Source organism: Chelon labrosus (genome assembly GCF_963514085.1).
Source record: "Chelon labrosus genome assembly, chromosome: 3".
In the NCBI taxonomy this organism is placed as follows: domain Eukaryota; kingdom Metazoa; phylum Chordata; class Actinopteri; order Mugiliformes; family Mugilidae; genus Chelon; species Chelon labrosus.
This window is the reverse complement of record NC_140339.1, coordinates 10246633-10267208: the sequence shown is the minus strand read 5'-3', so window position 1 is coordinate 10267208 and position 20576 is coordinate 10246633. Positions and strand designations below refer to the sequence as shown.

The window sequence follows — 20576 nt, the reverse complement described above, 5'->3', positions numbered from 1 at the left end:
TTGGCGCTCAAATAGTGCCGCGTTTATCGTGTTCATGAGCAAAACTCCACGTGAACAGCGCCCCCTTGTGGCATTTACAACCTTGTCAGTAGTCGGAGTTCGTGAGCTGAGTACACAACTTCCCATGCTTCCCATAAGATCAAAGTAATTTAATGTAGGAAATCTAAGGACGGGAATATCAACTTTTTTCTAAGACAAAAAAAAACAACTGTTTTTTTGGAGAATTTAACTCCATATAATTAAATTCTAATCTTTAAATTTACTATTTATTTCTGTGTTTCTGTAAAATCAGCTAACAACCTGTGAACTTTATCGGAAACTTTCACTTATAACAAAAGTTGTGAATGCCACAAGAGGGCGCCGTTGATGAGAAGCTGGCTAATGACAATCTTGGATCAAACATGCAGCGCAAAGACTCTCTTCAGTCTCTCTGCAGTCGCATTTTGTCGCTCAGCTTTTCCTGGCAGGGCTCCACGAAAAAAGCATCATCTAAGTATCCTGCAAAACCGTTCATTTCAGTTGTTTCCACTGGATGGCGCCCTCCAACTGTTAACGACCTTTGCTAAAGCCGAGTCTATGTCTCTGCTGACTTGTAATGTATATGAGTTCACCCTCAATCCACTAATGGTTCGGTCCGTCTATCAATACTTGAAACCCTTGAGCCAAAAATCTGCCCACATTTGATATAAGCAAAGGAATATTAATTTAAAAGCACATTTGGACTCTTGCTTCTCACATTCTGGGGACTTTTCCTGCACCGTAATGAAATCTGAAAATCTCAACACATAGATAACTTCAACAGCATTGACAGAGCAGACGCCACTGAGCAGTTCCCAGGACAGATTGTCTCATAAAAAGATTTATTTTTTCCAGCCCAAATTTACAAAGGCAAGTTACAGAGTATTGTATAAAAAAGAACCATGGTAATGTACACTTTACACAAACTCCTGAAGGAAGGGAGAAACGAGGAGAGGGAGAAGAGAGAGTTCTGAATTTCTCACACAGAAAGAAAATGAAGACATTGTAAACATCCTTGCAAGCACCGGTGCTGGTACTCCGAGGGGCGGGGAGGGTTTTTGCGTGACGGTAGGCGGATCAGGGAAGGACGAACGAGCGAGTGTCTCTGCGTTTTCACAGGAGAATGTTCAACTAGGCACCAATTGAGACAACTGCTGGCCAATAAATATACTCTTCACCATGAAACAAATACAGTCCTGCAAAATACAAGAGCCAAGCACTTTCCAATATGTCGATAGCAAACATTACTTTTCTGGCTTTTCATACACTTTAGTATATATGATTTTCACTGGGCTTCGCTTACTACTGAGATAACATTACTACTCTCAGAGAGAGAACAAATGCACTTGTCACAACCATTGTCTGATAAAACTATATGTACTGAATGCAGTCTGCTGGTACTAAAACCCACTGACTTTAATGACAACATCACAGCTGCCTAGATTATTACCCTTACAGATTACGTACAAGTCAAACACCACCACATTCAGCTTATTCATGTCAGCCATTCTTCTTTAAAATGCGCAAAAAGTCAAAATATATACCAATCTTGCAAACCTCAGTGGGATGACAAACTGCCGACTCATTTACTTGGAATGTCCAAGAACCTTGAAATGAGGAGTTGCAGTTTCTTAATAGTGGGCGGCGTCTAAGCGAGCCCGCCGTCGGGAGGGTGTCGGGGCGTGAGATTAACTGGCGCTTCAGGGATCTGATCACGGAGAGTGTTTTAATAAGAAAACAATGAAAAATGCTATACAACAATGGGAACAAGAGTGTGTATAAAAACCAAAATCAATAAAATTAAATTTAATGACAGCGTGGTCAATATTCTAGTCTGATTTAGGGGAACATTAAGACTGATCACAACAGCACGGTGTGACACGAAGCCTTCGACAATCCTGAACCGAGCGCTGCGACACATCGGAGCAGAAAAACAAACAGAAACCCTCTCAAATGGATGCAAATGGAACATGAATAGAATTTCACTTCCAACCCCTGAGGTATAAGAGAACTGTGATTTTTAAAACCCAGAAGGGAGCTCTGCTTGAATGGGCCACGTTGACAATGTGGATTTAACAAATTTACAGAGAGGGGGGGGTCCACTGAGGGCAAGGTGCTGCTTTTCAGCTCAGACGTGTGCACGATCAAGGTCAGCCTGCTTCGCATATTCATGTTAAATCTCACACTTCCTTCTTCTTCTTCATCTGATTGGTGACTGTAGGGGTCACCTCATGCGCTTTATAATCGATGCAGCAATAAGATGACCCCCACTGCACGGGCAACAACTCATCTGGCCCAGTTCTGGCCACTGAATTAAAAAAAAATAAAAAAATAATACAACAGTTGTCCAAGGTGAATGTGTGTGTTGGGGTGAAGCCACATGAGCAAGTGAAGCACCAAGAGAAACGTTTCGCCTTTTAACAGTTTTACACTATCCTACAAATCCGGCTGATTTACAATTTAGTTTCCGTTTAATCGAGTTCAGATGTGGACGGCGATTCAGAGGTCTGGAGCCGGTCTAACTGCACACTGCATGTTGGGAGATGAAAAAAAAAAAAAAAGATTAAAATAAAAAAAAAAGTTAAAAAAAAAAAAAACGCAGCAAGACGAGCAAAAACCTTCGGGGCAAAGAAGAAGCACACGAGGCATCCAGGGACTCCGAGCACATAAAGGTGAATGCTGCAGTGAAAGCTGAACAGTTATTTTTAGCGTGCTGGGTTAAATATAAACACTTATGCACATAAAAAGTAGATTAAAAGTCTATATTACAGCAGAAAAATACATGAGTGAATCTTCACATTGTTTACAGGAAACAATCAAACTTGACAAGAAGCACAATCTTACAGTAAAACACCAAAACCCACACAGGTGGCCCGATGCCGCGAAGACAATGCCCCGTGAAACCCGCCGCTCGCTAATGTGGCTTCACCGTGTTGAGTGAGAGAACGGACAGACGTGACCCCATTCGACGTGAACACCAGCATCAGACACATTCAAAGATGAGCACGATGATATGAATTCAAACTACCCAGAAAAGAAAAGCATGAATAGTGTTTATTCTCCGTTGAGGTGTGAGCGGTCCCTTCGCGAAAAAACAAAACAAAACAAAAACATGACGACATCATCCCTGAAACGAGAACTGAGGGTTCAAGGAGGGTGGGAATTAATGACGATGGAAAATGAAAAAACTTCAGTCTCAGGCTCTCAAGTCTCTGAAGAAAGCAGCTGTTGCCATATTCCCTCTCCCCACGAAATATAGCCAAACATTTGTCAAGTTAAGGATATACTGTTGTTTCACGGCATACGATCAGCCAAAGACATTAAAGTTGAGATCATTTCAATATGATTCACTTTTTTTTTTATGTCAGTCTTTAATTTAGTTTGACTCCTCTTTCCCATCAGCCGCACGACTTCCCAGAATCCCCAGCCAATTTCTTTCTGCGTGACAAAAAAACAATGCAGTCAGGAAAAAAAAAAAAAAAGAAGAAGACAACAAAAAAGAAAGAGCTGTTCTGGCAGTCCAATAGTTTCTTTTTGCATTGTATTTGTTGACAGTGCAAAGACTAGATAATCAGCGGGTCGGTGTTTCCTCTGCGTGATGGGGCAGAGTGATGGCTTTGAACCTGGGTTATTATGAGTCTAGTTACAGTCCAAGGTTTGGAGAATTTGGGGTCTTTTTACGAGGGGACGAGGAAAAAACAAAAAAAAAACAACAGTCTGCCAAGGCTTGGGGCAGAAGAACTTAAAAATATAGATAGAAACACCATTCAACTGATGTCTAACAGGTAACACGCGGGAGATCTTGTTCTCATGTGAGCCAGTCACATGAATCTTTGCAGGGTTGAGGTGTGGCGGTCGGGTTTCCCTGCGGAGGACACAAAGAAATGATTTATTTATTGACTGATCACGAGAAAGTGAAGAGGAAACTCAGCTGTGAAACGCTATGAGCATCAACTTTTGATTATTTGTTAAAGTGTGTTTGTCTCCTTTGGTTTGTGGTTAAGATTCACAGTAACATTCAATAAATGACTTATAACAGACTCTAATGCAATTAAAAGCACTTATACAGTCACTAGCCAAAACATTAGGAACACTACTGAAAACAAATACGTTCTAATTTAACAGTCCCGCACATAATCCTCCTTCATGACGGTTCAGCGTCACAAAGATGGTGATTAAACTGGATGATCGTTTTGGAGGATGTAGTTTGTGGTGCCGTTAAACTGGATTCAATTAAACACTGAAGCGTTTCTGTTATTCAGCCTTAAATGAGGTTGCCAAAATAATAGAAACACGTGTCGGTACAACTAAATACAATTCAGTAGTACTACGAACCACAGCCTCCAAAATGAAAACAAATTGAATCAACGGCTCTCTCAGTTATTTCAAACAAATGCTGAATATCATAACCTTCATGAAGCAGAGATCTAGAGCAGGACTGATATATTAGAATGCATTTGTTTTCACCAGTGTACCTAATAAACTGGCAAGTGAGTGCTCTTCATTGATGAGAGTGTAGTAGTACTAATACCTTACTTAATATCACTAAATTTGCCTTTTGCCCTGAAGAGAAATAACAACTAGTACATTTTTTCAGTTCTTGAATTCTGCACCTGGAGGACATACTACATATAAAACACATGAAAATACTATGTTTTCAAACAACATATGTATAATAGCATAGAAATAGCATGTAATAATGTGGAGGAAATGACTGTTGAAAGAATGAAAGATTGCAGTCGTATATATGCAGGCTAGTTTGAGACGCTGATGGCCTGCTGGTGTTTTCTGTGTATTTATTCTGTCACTGATATACATACAGTTAAATCAACACCTATTTAATGTAGGATTTCTTTCAGGACTGTTTGATTTGGACTCATTTAGTTTCGTAAACAGACTGCAGATTTATTCTTGGTTGTTGTAGTTCAACATGTCTGCCACTAGATGTCAGTGCAGGCTGCAGTGGCTTCCTGTGTGTGTTTTTTTTGAGCTCTTTCAACGTCTCTATTAAGAACACTGTGATCCACTTGTCCTCAGAGGACCTACTTAGGATGGATGAGCTGACGGGCTAAAAGCTGCACCGCATATTGTACTAGATTGTGGCAGAGAAGAGAAGGCTTTGTTTGGACAGGACTTGGTTTCTTTAGAGGTTGGTGCCTCCGAGTCTAAAACATAAATGTTGTTAAAGAAGGAGAAGAGAAAGACGTTGTTTAAAATTCAACTCAGATAAACCCAGAACAAAAGAAACAACATAATGGTCTACACCTGTGCCAGCATTCATAACTCACTGGCTAAATATTTTAACTGATTAGGCTTTGTTTATGTGAAGCACAATGTCTACCACCTGCATTTGTGTGGTTTGCAAACACTGCTCTCAGTTTATCAGAGTCTCCGTGGTGTTTTGTTTTACTGTCAGTCTGGCATGGGTCTGTTTTTAGAGAGTCCTCTGAAATGTCGGCTGTTACTACAATATACTTGCAAATGGCAGAGGTGAGGACTGACTGACCTGTGGCGTAGGACAGGTCATATTGCCCTGAGAGCAGGGGGTATCCCAGGTGGTGGTGAGAGGGCATGATGCGCTGGGAGGGCGAGGAGCGCGGTCTGTCCATTTCTCTTTCTCGTTCCCTCTCGCGATCCCTTTCCCGGTCTCCTCTGTCTCCTGCGGCTCCTCTCTCCTGCTCCCTGTCGTGGGGTGGCTTGTCACCTACTGTTGGCGATTTGCTCTTGTACTGGCTAGCGTGTTGGTGCAGGATATCCAGAGCTTTGGAGTCCGTTGCCGTTTTGGTGACAGTTGGGCTAGCGCGGGATTTGTCGCCGCCTTCGTCACCTCCGGCTATTTTACTCGCATATGGAGAAAATGGATACCCGCTAGGTAGATAAGAACCTAAGACCGACAAAGAGAACTGATGGTTCACATCGAAGCTTATATGGAATAGTGAACATGTAACATTTTAATCTTAAAAAAACAAATTGGCGTTTACCACATTTGGCGACGAGAGCACTTATTTGATGTAAATTTACTGTAATTGTATTCCATAATCGATGGAGCAGACCATGCAGAACTGTGTGGATTACCTCAAAAGTCAACCACTCTTAGTATTTAAAAGAATGCAACTCTGCCCATCCTGTCAATATACTATTATTTCAAGGAGCATTTTTAGTTTTTAGAAAAACGTCACAAACTATTGGAGATCCAGCTGAGAATAATGCATACCTTTCTAATAGACAACCAGAAGCTGAACCAACAGATTTTTTTGGTGAACCACGTTTTCAAAAAGCAATGCATGCAAAAAGAAAGAACATATTCTTAAAGCCATGTCGACTATTTAGCCTTGCCATCGCAAACACCTTAAAAAGTGTTGCTTTGATCACAGAAACAAAGGCAACTACCAAAAGAAAGTGGATGACGCCATCTTGTGAATACCATAATTTCACAAGTGAGTATATATTAATGACGTACCTGGGTAATTCTGCATCATGACCGAGGGCATGCCCCTGTATCCAGGGTGGTTGGGGTCATAGCCTTGTCCATAGGGGTAACCGTGCATGTACGGCATGTAGCCTTGGTGCTGTGCTAGTGGTGATGAGAACTGCATGTGGGGGTTAGAACGAGAGTCTTTGCTCATTGCCCGATGGTCTTCAGATGTGATTCTGAGATCACTACCCTCTTTGCCATCCTCCTTGGGCGCACTTTGACTGTCCTTGGGCCTGGCCCTGTCATCCTTTATTTTACGATCGCGTTCTCTGTCTCTATCATCTTTCCATCGAGGCTGTTGCTGGTGTTCGTCTTCCACTTGGGGCTTCTGGCTCTCGGGGTACTGCAGAGGGCATGAAAGAAGTCCAAGTCAGCACAATTTACAATCTACACGTTGAAATAACTCAAAAATCAAAAATATTCCCACACAAGGTTAGCAAGCATACATTCTAGCAGTGCTGTATCAGATTGGTATTTACCTGTCTGTACCACATGGCCTGCTCGATCCCTGCTGGACCTCTGGACTCCAGTGTTTGCTTGGAGTCTTCCTTTCCGTGGTGGCTCCCTTCAGTCAGCTTCATCTTTAGCCCCTCAGCTTGCTGGGACTTTGGGTCCTCCCCCTTTATGGTTCCCATGGACTTGGAGGAGGGCTCAGAGGGTGAGTCCCTTGATTTGCTTGGGGGCTGCGGCGTCTTTCCGAGATCTGACTGACTTGGGGCTTTGGAAAGGCTTGGCGGCATTGGGCTCTTTTGTTTCCACTCCTCCTTCATGGAGGCTTCACGTTCTTTCATGGCTATGTCTGACTTCTTCTCAGCAGCACGATGCTGTTCGGCCATTAGTCGCTGCCGTTCCTCGTACTGTTGCCGGTATGCTGGATTGGTGTTCAGCAAGTGGTTATGGTAAGCTTGATCGGGATATGCATATGGAGGGACGTAAGCGTACTGGTTATAGTAAAGAGGCTGCATGTACATGTTGGATCGCTGTTGGATGACTGAAGGTTGCGGTTGCGGTTGCGGTTGCTGCTGGCCAGTACCACTACTGTCAGGTTTACGATCTTCATGTACCTCAACCTTTACTTTTTCCTCAACTTGGTCCTGCTCGTCATCCCTTTTGATCTTAACTTGACCTTCGGCCACTGGTGTGGCTGGATTAGGCCCACCGGGACTGGGGTTTACGTAATTGGGTGAGTAATATGCATCATAACCAGGATAATATGGTGACTCTTTGCTGGGTGTCTGGTTGGGAAAGAGTGCTTTTTTGACAGTTTCCCTGATGGCTTGGTCCTCTGTCCTGACTTTGACCTGACCTTCAAGTTTTCCTTCACCGTCCTCACCAGCATCTGAAATGTCTGAATATGCTGGGCTATTGGTTTTGACTGAAGCATTGTCAGCACCATTCTGGTTTACCACGTGAAGTGGAGTGAGAGGTTGAGGCATCCCAGTACCATCTATCCGACTGGCGACACCAATGGACGGGCTTGGGGCATTGTCAGAGAAGCTGTAAATCTTGTCAGCCTCAGCCTTGATACTGGCCAAGCGACTCTGATGAGGATCTGAAGAACCATTTAGAAGCCCGTCCCCCTTATTCCCTTGATCACAAGGTTCCGGGTATGGAAGCTTTCCTTCTTCCAGTTTCCCTCCTTTTCCTGGAGGCTTGGGACTGTCAGCTTCCTTCACTCCATCTTTTTTCTTTTTGTCTTTCTTCTTCTTGTCTTTGGAGCTACTTGATGCAGGATCTCCGATGGCAGGTGGTTTAGGTTGTGTCCCTTTCATCTGGGGACTCTTGGGGATTCCTTGTATCATTGGGGTAAGTCCAGGGGAAGAATTAGGGTTTCCAGGAGGAAAAGGGTACATCTGCTGGGGGGCTGTAGTGCCAGGACCAATGGGCCGGGGTGACTTCAAGTTTTTCTGGGCCATTTTATCAGCTTTTGTGCCAGTGTTAGCCTTTTTAGATTTTTCTGATCCTCGTTTATCATCTATACCATCGTTGCTGGCCTCATCAGTAAGGCATGGCCCATCCTCACACCCATCCATCGGTGTACCTCCTGCTTCCGGATCGGTTTCAGTAATTTTCTTTTTACTCTGCTTTGAACCAAACTTGCCAGGAGATGGGGAAGGACTTTGAGCGTCAAAGTTCCTGCCTTTTGGAGTAACAGAACGTGCAGGAGATAAGCATCCTTTTTGAGAGATAGACGCTCCATTACAGTTCCCTGGTTCCGGGTGGAGAGTCGAGTCCTCTCCATATTCACTATCTCCATCTAATTCCAATTTTATATCATCGTCATTGTGGGCACGGGCTTGATGGTACTTGAGACCATTGATGTGCTTGTATTTCTTGTTGCAGTTAGGATGCGGGCAGTCAATAAGCACTGGCGAGGGGCAGCTGCGATCGAGGGGAGGCGGGAGAGGCTCAGTCTTAATAGAAGGGATGGGGAGACCTGTTGGTCCCACCCCTCCACTGTTGGAGTTTGTCCGCATACGTTTGTTGCCTTTGGTGTCCTCTGAGCTGGAATTGGGTTCCATGTCTGAGGCTGGTTTGGTCTTGCGTTTCCCAGCTGAAGAGGGACTGGCTTTTATGTCCTCCGTGTTACTGTTTGGCGGCGTGCGGCGCTCTGATGGCGTCTGGCTGCCTCTTCGGCCCTTGCTGTTAGAGGCGGCACGTGTCTTGTTGTTGGTGGCACCCTTGTTGTCTGAGGAATTGCTATTCTCGTTGATAGGGGTGTTGCTGTTCGGCCTCATTCGCTTACCTCGACCGCGACCATTCCTCATCTCCAGATCACTTGTAGGGGATTCACAAAACCTGTAGTAGTGTTGAAAATCACATTTAGGAGTTAGTGCTGTCACAGTATCAATGGTTGACTTTCCATTTTTATTATTTTTCATCATTAAATAGCTGTATATTTAACCGAACTGTGGAAAATTATAAATAACTCCATAGTGCAGTTAGTTGATTTGTTTAAGGTGGTCAACGGTGTATAATAAAAGGAAACTGTGATGTTAAACACACTTCTTCATCTTATTGGGAAGGATTAACAAATTATAAGAATATCACTCAGAACAAAAAGTCAGTTTTTGGCAACTGCGTCTCTCAAGGTATTTACAGAAGATGTTTTTAAGAAATGATTTTCCTTTCCAAATTTTTTTGTTTTGAGAGACATTTCTTCCTATTCTCATTGGGAATCTCAAATACACTGTTATTTATTGGGCTTCCATCTCGAATGACATGTCATAATTCCACAGTGTCTCACAGGAAATTAAGAAAAAGAAAAAGTCATACCAGTACCAGTGATGACAGTGCTGCAGGGTTTAAGTTCTTTTGCGTCGCAACACTGCAGTAAACAATGTTATCAAAATAGATACACTATTGTTCTGTCCCTGTCCTCTTGTAACATACCAATCTAATATTTTTGGGCACTGTAAGTGAGTGAGCATTAAACAAAGCCACATGATTTTCCAAATGAAAGACATCACTTGAAAAGATGGCCACGAACATTCCAGCTGCTTTGTAATCAAAACACGCAGTCATTCAAATACTTAAAATAGCAGTTTGGCCTTATCTCTCCATAACAGTAATGTAATTATCTTTCTGCACAGCAGTGAAGGTTAGCAGTCTGTGACAAAGTCAGGCACCGGGCTGGTATGACTCACAGCTTCCTCTACAAGTCTCTCCAAACAATTTCAGCCCCAGCAGGGGATGTGAATACATCCGCAGTCTGACAGTGGTACAGGAATTTAGACTCATTACAAGCCCAAGTTTATACCGAGTCCGTTGAAAGCTTTCTGAATTATTCATGGTTTGTCCCTAATGTAGTCGTGCTGCAAACTGTAAGACTATCTTGGTGCAAATGCAGCCCAGCAAACCTCACATACTGAGCATTACTGTGATATACCGTGATACATTAGTGCAATACAGCTTCTGCGTCTTGTTTTCCATTAGCACTGCTATGATCTTGATTTTGTTTCTATTGCACTTAACCATGCATTTCAAATATAGATTTATATTTACATTTAGACACAGTGCAGGTGTTCTAAATCAAAGCAAGTACTGGGCTATGTATTTTACTCATCCTGTGTATTTTGCATAACAAAGGCAAACACACAGAAATTACAAAAGCACCTCATGCTGCCGCCCACATAACACTGATCTAAGAAACTGCAGCCTTTGTGATAGAGAATGTTATACAGTGTTGGGGAAAAGCTATTAGTCCAATAATTGGATTCTGCAATCTGGCTTGTTAGAGTAGCTTTCTATTTCTACTACTGCCTCCTGGGACATCGGCTGTTTGCCAACGAATCCTGCTTCTCGAGGCTCAACATAAAGACCAACATGTACCCAGTAGATCCAGTGGCGCACTGGCAAGCTGGCGCACTAGGTTACATATCCTTCAGCTGATGCCGCTGCAGCAGATTCATATCGCACAATATGAAAAGGTTAAGAGACCAAGTACGGAGAGTTTAGACAGAATTAATGCATCAGTGATTTGTGGCAACTTTGGACCCCTTGACATTTACAACTACCATGCATGACAGTAAATTTAACAGCATGCAAAAGCCTGCATTCTCCACTTGAAATAAACAGAGCAGAGGGATGCTTCTTACCTGGGGGGAGCCCAGTCGTGTCGTGTACAGTCCAATAAGGTTCCGACATATGTTTTGTTTCTCCAAGTAACATTGACCACCAGCATGCCTGCAAGACAAGGGATCAAAGAGTCACACATTTATTCCATATCAACTGTGAAGATTACGCAGATTACCGACACCAACACACCAGAAAAGATTTTTCTATCAGGTTCATAATGGACTGCAATATATGAGAAGCATTATGGCTGCTGCATCAATGCATTAATCTTTGCTGAAGGGAGTCATGTGCCAGACAGTTGCACAAGTCAAAGATCATTTTTTAATCTTCTTCGCACAGTAAAGCCGTAGGGGCGAGACAGACCGATATCTTCTAAATGACTTGGAACAAACTCAGCTGCAGTCGGTACTGTAAAACCTGTAGAAGAAACTGGCAGACGGTCTCGCTGTGAATGATCACACCGAGTTCACCGGTGAATGCTCACTGAACATCCTTTCCATTTAAATAAGCCATCTCACAGTGGAAGAGATTGCCCCGATGGTGAATTACTGTACTTGGAGGCAAATATTTTCTTGCAACCCTCTATCCCACTTTGCAGCCCAGAAACGTATGACCTTGGGGAGAATGTGGATTTACAACAGCGGCTTCTTAAAAACAAGCAACAAGCTCCTGGGTTCAACCAATTCAATGGGAACGCTTCAGTTTGACAGACTGTAAATGAGTGTGCAAGAAAAGCTCCCTGACTCCACTGGAATTGCTGCAATCTGTCACATCTAGGAGCTTCTGTGGTGCCATTTGGCGAGTGTGAATTTGGTAGCACACTGTGTGAGCTACACAATCCAAGTGTGATACCTGACCTCACATTTAAAATTAGTTTCTGAGGATCACATGACTACTCTATGTACATTTCTTCCTAATAGAGTAAATGTTCTTCATTTGGCAACAGCTTGTACATCATCAAAATGTCACAACTGATAATGCAGATCTGGACAACTAAAAGACCTCTTTTTAACGGCTGTTTAAGGCCGTTTTAAATGGACGAACAGGAGAAAGATGATTTTTCCTCTGGAATCCAAAAGTAAAATTATCAACCAAAACGGCTTCGGAGGTTTAGAAGCAACGACTGTGCACAAAAAACATTCTGAATTTATTGCCCACACCATCCCCCTCACTCCCCGGTGGTGACCTCAGCTTGCCACTTCAGCATTGCAGAGAAACTGGAGGCTGCAGTGAGCTAACTTATCTAATGGCACAGGAATGCTGGCTGGCAGCTTCCATCCCTCCAAGCATTTTATTAGCTTAGGAAACCTCTCTTGCTCACCCCATTTTCCCTCTCTCCTTCACCCTCACCCTCACTTCCTCTTTTCAATGGTATAACCATGCCTGCCTTACAATCTTTTTCCCTCCCACACACACAAGCCGCAGTTCAGACCTCATTTTTCTCCTGCTGCCTCTGGCATAAAGCAGCAAGTGTATAAGGCATTTATATATGTTTACAGGAACCTGCTGACACTTGGCCACAAGTCTCTTCCTTCAATCTGCGGCCCGAGCGCTCGGTCACGGATAGATCTGATGGCAAATGTCATTTGTGGACGCGCAGGGATAGTGGATAGAGAGTCCTCGAGTTCAGATTTCTGTCACATTAAAAGAAAGCAGACCTTTTCTAAGACGCCTTTAACAGTCCGCCCCCTAAGCTCTCCAAACACTCCAACACAAAATGGCTCTGGCAGCTGGTTGTGGCAGGATGTAAATCAAGGCAGGGCAATGAATGACTAGCCTTTCATGATGTGCAGGATATAGCCTTCCCTGCCTTCTCTAGAGGAGGGTTTAGAAATTAGACCATGAGCTGTTGAAAGTCTTTAATGTTATTCTGTGTCATATTGTGTCTTCAGTTGGGACAGGGACAATGGACGGAGACAATTAGTATTTTAGTGTTTGAGAATTTTTAGTTCAGTACTAGCATCACTATGAGAAACATTTGGGGGAATCTATTGTTTTTTCGTTAAGGTTTGATGAGAATACTATTTTAACTCTCAGCAAGAAAGAATTAACTATAATCCCTAAAATGTCTACAAATCTGTGTAAGTCTTATAAATTAGTCAATATATTTTACAAAAGTGGTGGATTACAAGTTAAAGCACATATTAAAAACACTTAATATTCTAGTTCTTTTTTGTTCTTTTCCATGACGAGAAAGTTTGACACTAATAAATATACTGGAAATTCAGATATCCATGTTTTCAACCTAAGTACACATTGAGCTTTCATCTAAATAGCCGTTAACCAGGCACACAATAAACTTTATGTCAACCAACAAGGGGGAGTATCTCAAAAATCTTCTTTGAGGCTGCATAAAGATTTTCCATCATGATTCAGGTCTGAGCTTTGGTTCAGTTATGAAGGAATTTCACAATCTTGTTCTGAAGAAATTCCACAGTGTACTCGTCTGCGAGATACAGATCACGGTCCCGCTGGAAGAGAGATGTTTGCCACAATCCGACATCGCGGGTGTTGTGCACTGGGTTTTCCTTAGGAATTTCCCTGTATTTCCCTCAACTCTCGGGTGTCTGCCAGTGAAAACAGACCTCAGTGTAGGGTTGCATTGTGCTTCACTTCATGAAAACCAAGTGGGAAGACAAGCGCTGAGAAAAGGTGAAGGGATCAATGTTTATTGAGGGTTAGATATGTTGGTTTAGATCGACTGGCCTGACGTAAATATATGTGCTGACAGTAGCAAAAGGTGCATAAAGTCCTCGATTGTTAAAGCATTTGGATGGAACATACCGGAAATTTACTATTACCTGGGTAGGGAATAGGAACTGTCATGATGGCAGTGAAAAGAAATCCATCATTGCAAGCAAATATGCTATTGTGAACCCTTTATATTAATTATAGACCAAAAAAAACACCAAGGAACTCTTTAATCCATTCAGAGTAGTCCTTGGCTTCTGGGTCACCTCAGATCTCTGCTTCTGACTTTCTCTGAATGCTAATAACACATTTCCTTGAACGATATCTGGGACACCTTAAGGCCACTGCAAGAAATGTTGACGCATTTCGACTCAAGCGGGAACAGTGTTAAAAAAGAAATGTCGCAGAACTTCATTTGAACTTCATGTTACATTAAGTTTATTTTTTTTTAAATACGTGAGCCACACTGAAGCTGTTTGAGACCTCGGTGTGTTATGTGCCGCGCAGCTTACACGAAGTGAAAATGACAAGCTGTGGCATTATGTCACGCTGCTCATCATGGACGTCAAGTTAGACGTGTTGGCGGCGCAGGCATTTCAGAAATTGCATCGGAGCTTTGAAGTGTAATGTCTGAGCCGCGCAGTTAACCGGGTCCGAGGTGAAACAGCAGCCGTAACGACACGTATAAATTAAGTTAAAATAATTCTTCACTACCGCTGTACTGTCTGATTCTTTCCTTATAATAATCATAGTGATTATTTCTGGTTGATACATTCCTGTGATCACAGTTAAACAAACACGTCTTATTTCTACCCTGCTGCGGACACATTTCCTTATTAAAAAGTGTAATGACAGTTTCTCTACATTAGGCAGACATTATTGTGTAGATAATAGCTTAATAAACCATGAGTAGACATGCTGCGTGTATGTTAATTTGTTTACTTGGGGGAAAAAGAGACGCTGGGGACACTTTTAAGAGGATGGATAACTAGACAGAGTTCTGGTTTACTGAAAATGTGCTCCTCAAATATCCAAAAAAAATGCTAAAACAAAGGCAACCGACTTACTGCTCAAATATTTTTATATATAATCTACAGCTGTTAAGTGGCATTTGACAATTTTTGACTAGGATACTTAATAAATTCTTAATAGGTGGATATGAATCCTCATATTCTCTTCGTGGTACCATAAAAATGTGCCAAAGGGCATGCAATAAGATTACGTTTAAATCCTAGACACACTGAAAGCCACTTGTAGTTATCCGTACACTTTCATCCAAGGAAAAATTTTCAAGCTGTCAGGGACAAAGATGTTGATGTCAAGTCTGTGTAAACATGGAAAGCCCTTGACAAAACAACCCAAACAAATTTCCCTGCGGCAGAAAGCAAATTACACAAGAAAGTGAGATGACTCTCCATGCATGATCATTTGTTTACACACGGGGGTTTGCTTGGGCCATGATCTCTCGCTACACTCGCTGGGTTTTGTTTCAGGGGGGGAGAAACAGGCTGGAGTTTAAAGATCAAAAAATAAAACGTGCTCTTTGGTGCTGCAGTTCACTTGGGATTTGTTTGCAGGGGCAGGGTTGCTGTGGGGTGAAGGAAAAGGGTCGGAGCGATCTGGAGCGGTCCCCTGCACAAACCCCCCGCTCCCTTTGTGTGTCAGCCTTAATAGGGTCACCGAGGACAGCTGAGTGAAGCCCACGTTAATGAGAGGAATTGGCCTGTAATTTTACCACTCATTTCCTTTCAATGCTGTTGAACAACAAATGGCAGCCCTACTTAGGCGCAGAAACTCCACCACATACTTGTGCAAGATTACTTGAACAAGGGGGTAATGACAGGGGAAAAATTAAGCCAGGAGTAGCTTGTCTCCTGCATGGGTGACCGCCGCGTCTGCCCTAAAAGTTCCCCTCCTCCCTACTTAACACATTTCATTAGGTTGCAGCGAGGCCAAAATATCAGGTCCTCGGCTGCTGGTGAAATCTGCGAGGGCCATGGGTTCACTAGCTGACCTCTGCTCTGCTCCAGCGCAACAAGAATTCAGCGGGGTTAATGGCATTTTCACTGACTGACCTCACCAAAAACCTTTTGTTAGCTTTGAAAATGGGAGACCACTTTTTTTGTGTAATAACCGGGCGAGACGGCATATGACTCGCAAAATATCAAATTAAAGGTTTCTGTTTGTCTTTAAGAAGTGCGAAAGAGATTTCTGATTAAAACAAGACGCAGCCTTAAAACAAATCACTCATGTGAACAATTACCAGCACGTTCAATTATCACCTTTTGTACGCACTCACATACTAATGTAATTATTACACGCTCTCCTTGGATGCTGCTAATAAAAAAAAAACTAACATTTTACTTCTTCTTTCCCATTTTTCCGTGCAATAAAAGCACCGATCACCGAGGCTGCATGTAGACGAGAAAGTGAGAACAATGAGAGAAAATAGCGTCAGTATTCATTACCGCGGGAAGATAAAAGATAGCCGGGTGCTGCCATGAGCAATAACTGTAACCTTGACAAATGAAGCGTTTGAGCATTCAAGTGTCTGAGCATGTTTCCAACAGTCCATTTTAATGGCGTTTCTGCACTTGTGGTGCATAAAACGAAGTCGAGCTTGTCGGGTTGTGTCAGTGTCAGAATACAAAGTCCTAAAACTGACCTTTTTGTTTTAAATGCTGAGCAGACATTAGTTTAAAATGAACTGTGTGACTCACTAACAGCAGAGGAGGTGAGGGTTATACAGTGGAGTACTTTTACCGTGCTGCATTTTTAGAAACTCTGTGTTAGCATTTAGTCTTATATGATGGTAGACTGAATATCTGTGGGATGCTGGGACTGTTGCTTTGACTAGTCACCATCATGTGTCCAATTACTTGTTTTCATTGTCTTCGACCGTCCCAGACAACCTACTATTTATTTTTTGACACAGCCTCCACCTTAGATACTGCATTAAGAAAATATTAACACGTTACTACCTTTAAACTGTGTTTTTTTTATATCGCTGTGACCTGGTATGTGCCCCGAGTGACACAATCACTAGTATCCACTGGCATTAAAATTCATCTCCACATGCGTCTAGAGCCGCCACTTGAGATCCGATCTCAGTTTCGTGCTCCGCGTGCAAATAAACACCGACATCACTTGGGGCAAACAGCCGCCTTCTCTAATGGATCACTACCGTGTTACAAATAATGGAACATAATGAGAGGTACTGATGTCCAAGTCACACGGTATGTTACTATTTATTTATTTATCTATCTATATCAGTCTTCGTGTTATTTCAGAGACTTGCACAAAGCTCAGATTGTAAGTTCAACCCTGGAGGCATCCACGCGCAGAACGACTGTCATGGTGTCCAGTACATTAACATTGCTAATTAACCACACGCCAATAGCGAGGGAATTAAGCACAGCCAACTCAAATTCAGTCATTTCAGTTTGAATTATTGTTTGGATTTATTTCTTATTTAGTTAGTTAACAACTAAAAGGACAGAGACTCTCATTATTAATGAACACTGCTTTTGCAATCACTCAGAATCGCGTGTGTCGGCCTGATTTATGAATGAATGAGGACATCAGCTGAGTAGACAGTCTGTCAGTGTGGCCAGGACACATTGTGTGTTCACACGACAAAAAAGGAATGTGGTCACAAGTGGCCCAGACCACCTCCAAATGTTGTCTGTACTTTAAGCTGGCCACTTATGATTGGATCACTCGGGATGTATATTCAAACCAGGTCTGAACGAGGCCTTTGTTTCCATGACAAAACACTAACGTATCGGTATAATTAAGTCATCATCTATATTCTTCTCGAATAATTACTAGTCTTTGTTGGTTGGAATCAGATTCACCAACACAAAAGAAAGGGATTAACTCCTGTTGTAACATTATATTGTTATACAAAAGCACCCGTTTACTAGTCACCATTGCAGCTGCAATATTATTTGGGCAGACCTTTTCCAAAAATGCACAAGGTCGCCGTCAGTTCAACAGATACTGTCACGTCAGAAATTTGTCAGAACCGTGACGAAACAAGCTCTGCCAGATAATCGATAATAAAAATCTTACAAGTCTAGGACAAAGACAAGAAGCTGAAGACAGTAAGAAATACAGTAAAAACTACAGACTTCAGTCCATGAGGAGAAAGCTACAGATCAAACAAGAGTATGGTCGATGATTTTGTTTCGGATTTTAGAGCGTTCGATGTGAAAAGTTCAGGCTGCATTCGGGTCCATAAGAGGTAAAAGAGTAAAGTCACTCTCGCTGACAAGAATAACAGCCTGTGAGAAGGTCAATCCTCTCATACCACGGAGAGGCAAAGGAAGCGAGCATTAGTATGCTTTCCACGGCCTTCAACATTATCAGCCGCATGCAGCAGTTTCTCCCTCCACAAAAAAAAAAAAAAAAAAATATCAGTACGTTTACTCTCGCAGTGAGAGTAGACGACTACATTAAAACAAAACAGCAGCCGGTCCTGACCATAATGAGCAAAACATCTCTACCAACTTTACATGTACTGTTAAAAAAAAAAAAGAAAAAAACAAGGCGAAGAGGGGTTGGCTTAAATGTCATCTGGGTAAATCTACAATCTCTCCGTTAAAACAAACCCCTCTGGTGTTTTTCTGAGATAAAGAGACAGGTCTGCCAAGGGCGCATTACTCAAACGCTCCTTGACGTGTATATAGCAAACAAGACAGCTTATGACAACCGCTGGAAAAGTCTACAATTCCTCCAGGCTCATGATTTACATCTCAAGACTGTTTAAGCACTTCTTTAAGCACAATATATATGTGCAATTGTCGGCCAATAAGAATAGGAATTAATGTCTGTCTTAGGAGATCTGGGTTCACTCGAGCACCATCTTGCCAACACCACGAGGGACTATCAAGACGAGCCTCCTCGTCCAGGAAACGGAGAGCCGGCAGTATCTCAAGTTTCTTTGGTGTTATTTCAGCCGCATATTTAGGAAACTTGTGAATTCTTAAAAACAGGAGAGTGTTCATTTATTCCCAGGGAATTAGCAACTCCCCCTTTGTGCAACACTCATGAGGGTAAAGACTGGCTTGGGTACGTTGGAAAGTAAAGAGGCACGAGGTCGGGGAAAGGAAAAGAAGAGCCGCTTTTGTTCTTTTCTTTTGAATATGTCCTCTACTGTTAACAGAAGTTCTTCTTTTTTTTTTTTCTCCCCTCGATTGATTTTTCACTCCATCTCCTTCTTGCTCGTTGGCCTGGCAGACAGCTACAGGCCTCTTGACAATGCTCACTCTCATTTCAAGGACAGTTTCTATAGCGAGTTCACAGAGAGTAGCCACCGCTCGCCTTTGTAAAAACATTTCAATGAGGCCACTGACAGGTGGTCTTCAAAGGAGCAAGGAAGCATAGCTGGCAAGAGAGCTACAGAGCCAAGTACTCTTTTTATACAATATTCCACTTTTCAACTCCCTGACAAGGCTGAAGAAATAGCGGAAGAAAAAAAAAAAAAAAAAGAAGACGACATCTCTCAGATGTTTGTACAAGAATATCCGTTTCACACTGACCTCCCTTCGATGCAGATGCCAAACAGCTTTTAACTCCTGCGCTAATGTCAATGCAGCAGTGATGTGTGTCGGATAAATAATCCAGGAGACAAACATTTATCACAAACAGTCTGTATTATTTATCTATCGGGGAGTTAAAGAAGCTGTGGGACCTGCTTGGGGAATAGCCCGCTGGGTACTGGAGGGTCGGTGTATGTGTGTGTGTGTGTGTGTGTGTGTGTGTGTGTGTGTGAATGCCACACTGGCACTGGCACCGAGCTGCAGTGTTTGGCCAAAGGGGCCCCCTCTGTGTTCCCTCTGCCCTGGAGCAGGAGCCAAGGCGTTCTGGGCTGCGTTTCAAGAGCAATAAACTTCTCCAGCATTTTAGAGATGGCATTTGGAGGTATCAGCATGCTAAGCCTGGGAGGGGTTGGCCCATCGCTCTGCCGACACGACCCTGGGAGCTGCCACTGCCTCGTCTGCGCTGAGGGGATTTGTGTCAGTGCCGGGCCTTAAAATACCACGGCTCTGCCCCCCCACCCCTCTTCCTGCTGTCTACACTTCACTCGCCCCCAGACTGACAGTACGACACGGACTCACTTTCTCTTGTATTAGCTGTTTTCTCCTACACAGAACTAAATGCATCACGTTTTCTTTTTTTTTTTTCATGGATTATTTTCTTCATTCAGCAATCCATGAAACATTTCCATTTAAATCTCATCATTATCCACATTCGGCTGCATCCGTGCTCAAATTACACACAATGAAAAAATTTGTTCAGCGTCATCAGCCAAGACTCTTGTCGGCTCCGACCAAAAGTGCAGCGTCTGTGATCGCATTTTTGTTCGGCGCTGCCTGCTTCCTCCTCATCTGTTTCTTTCTCTGGCATTCGGTGAGCTGGGTGAGGCACAGACAATTACTGGGAGCCTGTTGTTCATTTACTCCCACAAGGCCGAAAGGCGGAGGTGATGAAGCAGCTGTTGGTTGGCATGCTAAATGAAACGCACACAGACACACACTATGCATGCCTAAACAGCTCTGTATGAGACTTGTCATGCAGAGAAGTGGGGGACTGCTCAACTTCACTGCTAATCAGGATGCCTCTGCTATGTCTTTGGGGCCTCTGTTTGTTACTCTTCCCTGGTACTCTGCCTGGATTTACTTGATTTCCTCATTTGGTTCTCATTTGTTCGGTTGCCACACAATGCGAGAACGCCGCATTCATAGGTCTCTCAGGGAAAAACAACTGAACGGCGCTGCAGTGAGATGTAAACAGCATCTGGGTCTCTTTC

The 20576-nt window shown here is 42.9% G+C and overlaps 1 protein-coding gene across 3 annotated transcripts in view; it reads right to left on the bottom strand.

The window, feature by feature from the left end:
* Positions 1–826: 826 nt before the first annotated feature.
* Positions 827–20576, bottom strand: part of znf609b (zinc finger protein 609b) — a 74715-nt gene continuing 54965 nt past the window's right edge. For 2 of the 3 annotated variants that reach the window (XM_084541008.1, XM_084541010.1), the window contains 4 exons: positions 11092–11179; positions 6973–9292; positions 6479–6836; positions 4695–5902 (listed from right to left, as the gene is read on the bottom strand). In XM_084541008.1, the coding sequence (XP_084397134.1) occupies positions 5319–5902; positions 6479–6836; positions 6973–9292; positions 11092–11179 (3350 nt within the window). In that variant the 3' untranslated portion in view covers positions 4695–5318. Of the gene's footprint in view, positions 3884–4694; positions 5903–6478; positions 6837–6972; positions 9293–11091; positions 11180–20576 lie in introns of those variants that run through there. The other variant, XM_084541009.1, reaches the window with a different exon arrangement.